General features: G+C 50.4%; 1 protein-coding gene across 1 annotated transcript; it reads right to left on the reverse strand.

Moving 5' to 3' along the window:
* Positions 1 to 2,153: 2,153 nt before the first annotated feature.
* LOC136290255 (potassium voltage-gated channel subfamily A member 6-like) lies at positions 2,154 to 4,650 on the reverse strand. The gene has a single exon (XM_066184631.1). The coding sequence runs from the start codon at positions 4,609 to 4,611 to the stop codon at positions 3,055 to 3,057; it is 1,557 nt and encodes a 518-aa protein (XP_066040728.1). The 5' UTR covers positions 4,612 to 4,650; the 3' UTR covers positions 2,154 to 3,054.
* Positions 4,651 to 10,458: the final 5,808 nt, after the last annotated feature.

Below are 10,458 nucleotides of genomic sequence, written 5' to 3' on the forward strand. Positions count from 1 at the left end.
GAGTGCAATCTGTGGGCAGGAGATTCCAAAACCCACTAGAAACTCACTGCTGGATCCACCTGGAAACTCACTGCTGGATCCCACCCAAGGGCAGGACACCTCTCTCCAAGAGGATCTGTGTAAGACATGCTGGGATTCTGCTACCAGTGATCTGCCTCACATCTTTTTTTCTTGCTGGAGTCTCCGTGCCCAGTTGCCTGCTGTGCTGGTCAGGAGAACAACCTGTTCTGGACAGGGAGGACTCCTGCCTGGCAGGGCCAACAGGGCCAGGCCCAGGGGGAGAAACGAGCACAGGAATTTTCTGACGTAGGCTCAGCGTGTCTCATGACTTCTTCCTGAACTTGTGTTCAACCTGAGTTTTTTATATCTTACTTTGGGGGAACTTTTATCAGCTGATAGACTCAGGCACACAATATCCCCAAACATGGGCATTCTGCTGGGAGAGGGCAGCAGCCTCAAAACATCCCTCTTAAACAGCAGCTTCATTTTGCCAGTTTCTGGCAACACAAAATTTGAAGAACAGACCCTCTCCTAGCCTCACAGTAAAGATTTCGTTCAGGTGACCCCAGAACACAACTAAGAACACCACCAAGACTAAGACACACTAAGAACTGGACAACTTTTACACAAAATCAACAGAGATGCCACCATGCCCCTCAGTCCCACTTATTCACCAGGACAATTTACCCACCAGCTGATTACATGTGACAAGGGATGCATAATGGTCCCCGAGGCCCAGACCTTCACAACCTTTTCCTCAATTCCAGGAAGCAAAGAGAAATTAGGCTTTATTCAGGCAAACCCCTCTGAGCTATGAGCCCTCACCACATCAACCTTGTGTCTCCCAGACTGAGACAAGTGGCATTTTCCTACTGATTTCAGCAAGAGAGAGAGAGCAGAGGTTTTACTATAGTGGTTGTGTGCTGACCCTAAGGGAGATCCCTGCACGCTAAAAATATTTGACAAGGCAATGGGACTCTGGAGAAATGGAGCAGTTAGGATTTGCACAAACAACTTCTACCATATGAGCAGAGCCAGGATGGAGAGAGGCCACAATAAAAGCACTCTAGGCATGGAGCCATACCTCAAGACAACTGAAAACAGGCAGGATATTGAAGATGCAAGCAGATCCCACCTCACAACCAGTTCTATAGCTATAGTTTGACTATATTAAAGGATGGGGATCTGAGCAACCTGGTCTAGTGGAAGGTGTTCCTCTTTGGAAAGAGATGACCTTTAAGGTCTCTTCCAACCCAGGTGACTCTATGATTCTATGATATGCCTTTAGCATTCTTAGTCTTATGGCTGAAAAACACAGTATATACACAAAAATCTATTCTCTGTATTTTTGCACCTTGGCATTACGCCTGGTTAACGTATTACACGTGTCCCATGCAATATGTAGTACATTCCAATATGCATTTCATACAGTATGATGCAAGGCATTAATGGCTGCCTTTGCTTTCATACACATGCAGATGTGTGAATGCAGAATGAACACTTAGAATTAAAACAAGGACTTTTCCTTGCAGGAAAATCTGCCAGCGTTATCTGAAAGCATCCATTTCCCTTTATCACCTGCTGGCAGAGCTTGAAACATTTTTAAAGTTAGATGTAAGGCAGAGCTGACTGAAACTAATGAAATGATCTGGGAAGCAAAACATGTATTTGAAGATATAAATCTCTGGTCCCTTGGCAAACCCAGCACTGCAGGCCAAGCTATGCATATTTTGCATGGCTGGCACAAATTGCTCTCATAAAACCAAGTGCAAAAACACTGCTGTCCCTCCTATCCATGAAATGCCAGGAACTGGCTAGGCCAGCAATAAATACAGCAAAAGCATCTCTTCAAGGCTCGCTGTTTCTCCCCTCATTCAAAGGGTCTGGAGGATGCTGCTGACTTTATGCAGACAGCTTAGGGAAGTTTGTACGCGTGCCAGTCTCAGTTTCAAATGTTGACACACTCACCCTGAGGCATTTTATGCCTGTGACTTGCTAAACCAGCACCATCCTTTGCACAGCACAGGTGCAGAGCTGTCTGTGGTCAGGATTTTTCTGCCACGTCAACAAAACGCCAACATGCAAACTTCCCTCAGCTACACAAATGCCCAATTAAAAAAAGCAGCGGAGTCGACTGCTCTCACATGCCCGAATACAGAGCTGGGTATCTGAAGCACAAAGCACATCTCATTAAAAGCTATTGTGTGAAGATGAACCCTGCAGATAACAAATGAATTTACTCAAACACGCCTTGCATCAGAAGGCACTTACCACTATGAAGATTTAGTTGGTACTATAAAAGCCAATTAACATCAGGGCACTGGCATAAATAAGGCTGAGATAAGCTCAAAACACAGAGAATCTTCACCAAGCCTGTTGACTGCTTTAAGCCTGTTTTTGATACATGATGTATGGTCACAAGTAGCAAAGAGCTTTTAGATTTATGCACCTTTTTTATGAAACACAAACCATGAGGATCTTTTTGCATGCCAAGGGGGTTGCAAAGAAAGCAGGCATCTGCTTGCTGGCTTTCCCCTACAGCTGCAGAGCTCCCTGTGATCCTGGCTGCAGCGTTTCCATTATTCAAAGGCAATGGCATGGCAGGCGTGACTGATCCCACAGCCAAGGGCACTGCGCTGGCACAGGGACTGAGAGCACGGCTCGAGCCAGATGTTTGTAGCCCCTTTAACTGTTTACTCTGCTGAATGCTTCTGCTGAAGCAGTGGCAAGGGCTTCTCTGCTAGTGGAGTAACAAGACTTGGTTTCGGAGAAAATGTTGGATTAAAGCAGTCATCAACAGCAGAGAAAGAAATGCACAAGGGAGTGGGGATGACAGCTAGCACTCCACGGAATAAAGCACGAACATTTCTGGCTGCACACAGTAATGAGAAACAGCAAATCAGGCCAGAAGAGCCCATTATCACAATCATTCTGTTTACGGTATCACAATTCACAGTCTGGCATGTAAATGCTGAATAGATCCAGCTGCTTGTAGGAAGACAACTGTAACAGCAGCTTGGAGCTCCATATCTGGACCCAGGACAACAAAATCCATCACACCTCTGTCAGCATTTTCTTCTCTTTATATCCCTGGTTATTGGGAGGAATGAAGTTGGAATATTTCATGGACTCCAGGTCTTCTGCTTCCAGGAATTCAGATTTGCTGAGGGACTGATTACTGTCCCCCTTCTTGGGCTCAGAGAAGGGTGACTGTTGCTGGCCACAAGTGACATGGGTGTACTGACACTGCTCTTCGTGGTCAGTCTCTCGGTGGTAGAAGTAGTTGAAGTTGGACACGATGACAGGGACAGGCAGGGCAATGGTGAGCACACCCGCAATGGCACACAAGGAGCCCACAATCTTGCCACCAATGGTCATGGGATACATGTCCCCATAGCCCACGGTGGTCATGGACACCACCGCCCACCAGAAAGCATCAGGGATGCTGGTGAACAGTGAGTCAGGGTCATCAGTCTCTGCAAAGTAGACGGCGCTGGAGAAGAGGATCACCCCGATGAAGAGGAAGAAGATGAGGAGGCCCAGCTCCCTCATGCTGGCCTGGAGAGTCTTCCCTAAGATCTGCAGCCCCTTGGAGTGCCTGGAGAGTTTGAAGATCCTGAAGACTCTGACCAGGCGAATGACTCTGAGGATGGCCAGGGACATGGCTTGCTGCTGGCCCCCATTGTTGCTACTGCTCCCGGGCTGCTGCTTCTGCTGCTGCTGCTGGGCCAGCTCAGTGCCCAGGGTGATGAAGTAGGGGATGATGGCCACGATGTCGATGATGTTCATGATGTTGCGGGAGAACTCAGGCTTGCTGGGGCAGGCGAAGAAGCGCACGAGGAGCTCGAAGGAGAACCAGATGATGCACAGAGTCTCAATGAGGAAGAAGGGGTCTGTGAAGAATGGGCCAGAGCCGGCGGCAGGACGCAGGGGCGGGGGGGTCCCGCTTGGCGGTGGCAGCGGCGGCAGCAGCAGCGTCTCGTCCCCGAGCTGCGCAGCCTCCCCGAAGCCGGGCTGGGGGCCCTTGGGCTCCTGGCGAAACTCAGGCAGGGTCTCCAGGCAGAAGATGACAATGGAGATGAGGATAACCAGCACGGAGACGATGGCGATGGCCCGAGCTGGCCCGGAGCTCTCAGGGTACTCAAAGAGCAGCCAGACCTGGCGCTGGAAGTGGTGCTGGGGCAGGGGCTTTTCCTCCTCCTGGATGAAGCCCTCGTCCTCCCGGAAGGTCTCGATAGCCTCCTGGCCCAGCTGATAGAAGCGGATCTCCTCCAGGAAGATGTCGAGGGGCACATGGACGGGCCGGCGGAGCCGCCCCCCGGACTGGTAGTAGTAGAGGATGGCGTCGAAGCTGGGCCGGTTGCGGTCGAAGAAGTACTCGTTGCGGAGCGGGTCGAAGTAGCGCACCCGGCGGCTGGGGTCGCCCAGCAGCGTGTCGGGGAAGATGGAGAGGGTCCGCAGCTGCGTCTCGAAGCGCAGCCCCGAGATGTTGATCACCAGGCGCTCGCTGCTGCAGCAGCTGCCGCCGCTCCGCTCCTCGCCCGGCGCCTCCGCCTCCGCCTCGCCGCCCGCCCGCGGGGCCGCCAGCGCTAGCGGCTCCTCCGCCCGCATCCCGCCCGCTCTGCCCGGCTCTGCCCTTCCTCGCCTGCCCTTCCCTGCCCTCCGCCTCGCCCCGCTCGCCTTCAGCGCCCGCCGCCCGCCTCCATCCGCCTGTTGCGCCTCGGTGCGGCCGCGCTCGCCCGGCGGCTCCGCGGGGCTCCCGGCGCCGGCGGCTCCTCCTCCGGCCGCGGGGCTCGGGGCACCGCGCTGCCGCCGCCGCCGCCGCGCCCGGCTCCGCGCTGGCTCCCCGCGCACACACACGGACACTCGGACACACGGACACGCGGGAGAGAGAGCGGGAGAGGGAGATGTAGGAGCACACACGCGCGGTGTCACACACGGGGAGAGGGGCACACGCAGACACACGCAGGCACCCGCAAGGAGACACAGACACACAGACACGCACGCCGCGCCAGCGCCGACACGCTCAGCTACAGACGGATGCGCGCACCCGCCGACGGGGGATGCTCGCCCCACCTCTCCCCTCGCCACGGAGGACACAGCAGCCCCAGCCCAGGGGCGCCGGGTTTTGGGGGGAGACCCCCGAGGGGAAGCCGCTGGGAGATCTGCTCTCCGGCCAGGAGCTTAGCAACAGCTGGTCCAAAGGGCGGCACCGCCGCCGCCCTTCTTTCGCCCACCTCTCTCCCCTGGAATCCTGCCCTTGTCCCTTCAGGCGAACCCCTGCCGGGGGCTGTCCAGCACCGCCGGCTCTGGGCAGGGCTCAGAGCTCAGCCGTGGGACCGGGCTGAACTCGGTGTTGTTCCCGTCCCCGCCGCAGGCTGGAGTTGACCTTGAGCCAGTCACTCCATGCCTGTGGCTCGCGGACCTCCATTTATAAATGTCATTGCCATGATGCAAGCACGACGGTGGCATCGGACCATCCACAGATGGAGACAACCTGTCACGGTAAACAGTGCAAGCGGGGAAAGACACAGGTAAATACAGCTTCTGTCGTCATTTGGGGTGGATTGACTTTGCCTCTTTTCCCACATACCAAACATGTGAGCTTGCTCATTTTTTCTTTTTTTTTTTTCCTTTTTTTTTTTTTTTCCTGGTCCACCACCATAGCCAGCACTAAGTCCCTCCAAAATCACAATTTGCATTTCACAAGCAATCAGACTACCAGCTCTTTTGGCTTTAGAAACCTGTGGCTTGCCCCGTTCCTGTCACGCTCGGCGTTTGAAAGCGCAGAGAAACTTACGACATTGTACTTTCTCCTGAAACAACCCGAAAATGGGGCTAACAGTTGACTCTGCTTCCATCCTTCCCAGGACAAAAGTCTATCTTTCCCTTGAAAGCCCTTTGTCGGCGCTAAATGTTATTAACCAGGCTTTTTTTCATCGCAGCATCTGATGCCTTTGCTGGCTGTAAGCCATGTGCTTAGCCTACACCATCTCTTAGCAGCACGGATCTAGAGGAAAACATTCCCTTTTTTTACCCCTCCCTCCTAACTAGCTGGCGATTCCTGGTTCAGGCTCTGGACATTTTGAGCAGCTGACTTGGGCTGCTTTCTTCGGCTCTGTTCTCAGGAAGGAGGTGAATATGATTTAAATGTCACTTAATCCCCTTTCATTTCTTACTCATTAGCATTGAAGACGGCTGTTGCAAAAGAAAGCATATTTTTTTCATTTATGGGGAGATGGCTGTCACACGAGGAAGCGTATTTTTGTTTCATATTATACATAATTGGGGTATGGCAGCCAGATGAAAAAGACTTTGCTGGAGAATATACCTATTATTTGAAAAAAAAATCGATGTTTGCTTTTGTAATAGTAAAATGCTTCTTGCTGAAATTTCTTTTTCAATTATTACAATGAATTATTCATTCCCGGGATTACTTGAATCATAATTATGATTTATTCATTTGCAGGGTTAACTATTGAGAAGTCCCTTCAAAACAGCTTTGACCGGGGGGATGGGAAAGCTTCCGAGGTTTCTAAGAGGACACACAGGGCACATCTACATGACAGAGCTCACCCTTTGCTAGGTTTGAAGGAGCAAGCTTCAGTCAGCAGAGCAGAGACAGCGTGGAGCTCCAGCACGGTTTGCAGGACCATTTTTCCAGCCCACACAGACATTCCATGCTGCCACAGCTCCGGGCTTCCCGTTACCTGGGCGAGCAGCGCTCCAGACAGCCGAGGTGCTCCCTGCATCCCATCCCTCCCCACCCTGCAGACACAGCCCAGCTCCGAGCAGGCACTCAGGACCACCTGGGCTTGCTCCTGGCAGCCCTTCAGAAGCCGCTGTCCCTCCTTTGGTGCGCTCACAGCGCACCTCGGGCTCGGTGTGAAAGCCAGAAGCCCCGGCAGTGTGCAGCACAACTCTTTTCAGCACGCAGCCTGTTCCCGAGGCGCTCTGCACCGCGGTGCCTGTGCAGCCACACCCCTCACTTCTATATTAAGAGGCAATGCCAGCTGCCACGATTCAGCCTCCGTGCAGATCCTGCTGGGCCAGCAGTTCCCCATGGCACACGGTTTGCAGAACTGGAGGCAAGGGAGACCAGGAGACGTCGGGAGGGACAAGGACAGTGTTCCCAAAAGCCACACTGCTGCACCATAACGCTCCCTGGAGAGAGATTTGGGGGCTGGCTTGGAAGACAGCACCACGAGGGCAGTGCCACCTCAGGGTGCCACTAAGCTCCTCTTTGAAGCACAAAGAGGTTGTGATCACATCTCCAAGCTCAGGTCTGGCACCTCGCTGTGGTTCAAGAGTTTCTGATGACTACACCCTCTGGCAGGCTGTATTGGTCATTTATGCCAAGGTGCAAAAAATCCCTTCAGAGATTCATGGGGAAAATTGTATTGACTAGCACAGGACACCCAGGGCTCTCATCCTACTCCAAAAACAGGAGGGACACTGTCCTTCCAGGCCTGGTCCATACAGGCACTGTCAGTTTGCAGCACAGGAGTTCAGTTTCAACCATTCCCTTGGATGCACCCCAAAACGTGGCTCAGCATTTTGGGTAACACTGCCACCCTTTGGATTTCCTTTAGCTCCCTTTTGCAGGATTTAATGTGATCAGCACTGCAGCTGCCAAAATGTTGCGTCTGTGTAGCATTTTTGCAGGAAAGCCAAACCCAGACACCCTCACTCCAAAACTAAGATGTCCCAAGTGGGAATCCATGTTTGAGGTTAGGGCATGCAAAACTTTTTAGCCACTTCCTTGTCTTCCTGCATTTCCCAGTTACCCCATCATCTCCTGAACTTTCCAATTCCCTTCTCCACAGCTCCTGTGCTACCGCTATCTTCTGCTTCTCACATTCAGGTAACTTTTCCCACTTATGGAGTTTCTCATCCCTATAACCCTACTACAGTTTCTTCACTTGCTTGCAGCCCAGTAGCAAAATACTTTTCACATCCCTTTTCTGAAACTCCTTTTGGGGCTGAAGGCTGTCCAGTAAGTGCTGGAGATGCTGACTGACCACTGAGCCTTCAGCAGAACAGCTTGACATGCTTTGCTCGTGTAACATCTTGTAACACGCACCCCCACCAGATGAAGAAACAAGAACACCTTCTATACCTGCAGTATATTTTGGTGATCAATGCACCTCTAAAATCATCCATCAACACCTTCACTCACAGCCTGGGAGGCACAACAGAACCTCCCACAGGCTGGAGGCCCTGGGGTAGGATTCATTTCCCAGGAGCCAAAATATTCCACACATCAAACAAATCCCCACAGTCTAAAAAGAGCAATAGACAGGGAAATTTTTTTTAAAAATGCAATAGCTGGCAGAGCATCCCCATTTGAAATGGTAATTTACACTTATGCACGTACCAATTACAGCCAACTTCATACTTCCCTTCTTACTCAGAGCCATAAATCTATAAATGAGAGTGTCAAACAGGGGAGGGAAGCAGAATTAGCTTTAGCCCTGGAGCTGTTAGGCACACCACTCGGAAACAGGAGTTCTCCTGGTTTGTTCTCTCATGAGGAAGCAGGAGAAACCTGAAGGATGTTTATTAACATCCTTCCAGGCATCCGAGAATCAACTGCTGCAGCATCAAATGTTCGTGGTCAGAGCCCTGAGTACCTTCAGCCTCTTTATTCTGCTCCAAGTGAAAGCCTGGGTTTGAAACATTGCTCTGCAACTCACAGAATGCCAGATTCACTTAGGATAGCAAAGAGCAGTGATTTCACTGCATATGGGCAATGAAATCTTGGCTTTCCTATTTGTTTTACACTCCAAGAGGGAAAAAATGCACAAAGAATTCTCAATTCATGTAACTGCAGATCTCAAAGCACCAGACAGCAACAAGGTGAGGAGAGTTGGGGCATCGCACAATACCTGCGTATCCATCATGACTTCATGCATCAACCACAATGAGCAGGGATAAAAAAATGCCAGTTTTTTCAAAACAGATGTAACCCTGATTATTCTCTGATGGGAAACCATCCATCCTAGTCCTAGAATCATAGAATGGCCAGGGTTGGAAGGGGTCTTAAAGGCTATCCTATTCCAAACCCTTGCCATGAGCAGGGGGGACATGTTCCCCTAGCCCAAGCAGCCCAGAGCCCCATGCAGCCAGACCTTGGGCAGTCTCTATACTGCCCTTTGAAAAGGGTGCTGGTACCACTGCTGACTGATGGACGAAGAATTGCACTCCATGAAGTGAAGGCGATAGTCCCATTCCCTGGGTCAACCCAGACTATTCCTGGAACGCTGTCCTTTCCGTGTGTTCTTGTACTGGCAAAAATATAAAATCATATAACTAAAGATTTTGTCACAATACTGGGATAAATGGAGGAGGGGAAGACAAAACAGGTTGTACCAGAAACTTTCACACAAATATTTCCTAGCTTTCAAGTACTTCCCTTAACCTAAAGTGCCTTTAATACTGTGTTTGTCTTGGGTTTTCCCCAAAAGAACTATCTATAGAAGGGTAACTTTTAAACCTTTTTTTTTTTAAATCCCTTAAATATTTCCTGTGTAAGGACATTGATTTTTTAGGTTTTTTTTCAGATGCCCTTTCCCAGAGAGACATTGTGTGTGTATTTCAGGGAATTCACATTTCTGTTTATCACTTGAGGAAAATCATTCTGGCCTGTCATAGTTTCTAGGTTCACAACACAACCCTGTGGTGTGTAAGCAAATGAATGAGTGTGACAGACAGTGACAGCATTGTGCAGACCCCTCACCAGGGAAAGATGGATGGTTTAACAACTTTTTGCTGGGCACCTTAAAATGACTGAGGTGTACAAATACTATGTCAGGTTTTGCAGCATCAGATGCAACTGCTTTGACTGCTCTGTTCATATTTAAGCTGATCTTTGTCCCCTTGTGGGTCTGTTCAACCCCTTTTGCTCCTGCACTCCAACATTTAATTTCCGTTCTTTAATTTATTTCTATCCTAGAGGCCCTGAGGTGGTCCCAAGTGTTTATCCTTCCATCCTGTGCCTCAGATCCTGTCCATGTCCCATCCTCCTTCCCATTTTCTATCTTCTCCCAGCCTTTTTGGTTTGTTGTTCTATTATTTCTCATTTCCCTGTTCCTTCTGCTTCTAATCCTTTTATTTAACTTTGGCTCACACCAAAACCCCAATATTTCAATGAAGCCTTGCTTCCATGCAAGAGAAAGGCATGATTTCCAAAATGACAGGAGATTCTTGAGAATTTTGCTGTGGAATTTGGTCCCTCTACATCTGGGTGCCCATCCAGTGCTTCTAAATGTACAGTGAGGAAAATTGGTTTAGCCCAAGTCCAGAATGCCCTTGCAAGCAGCCCTGGCTAAGAGCAGGTTGTACATGCTGCCAGTGGCACCTCTGATGTTTTCAGCTGGTGGTGCAATGTTTCCTAAGTGGCCCAGGAAATGATCAGTGCCTTACATCCTGTGTAAGGGTATGTGGAAGGAGAAAGCT

The sequence above is a fragment of the Chamaea fasciata genome, unplaced genomic scaffold (genome assembly GCF_029207755.1).
Source record: "Chamaea fasciata isolate MVZ Bird 193981 ecotype frontalis unplaced genomic scaffold, bChaFas1.0.hap1 SCAF_5, whole genome shotgun sequence".
Classification (NCBI taxonomy): Eukaryota; Metazoa; Chordata; class Aves; order Passeriformes; family Sylviidae; genus Chamaea; species Chamaea fasciata.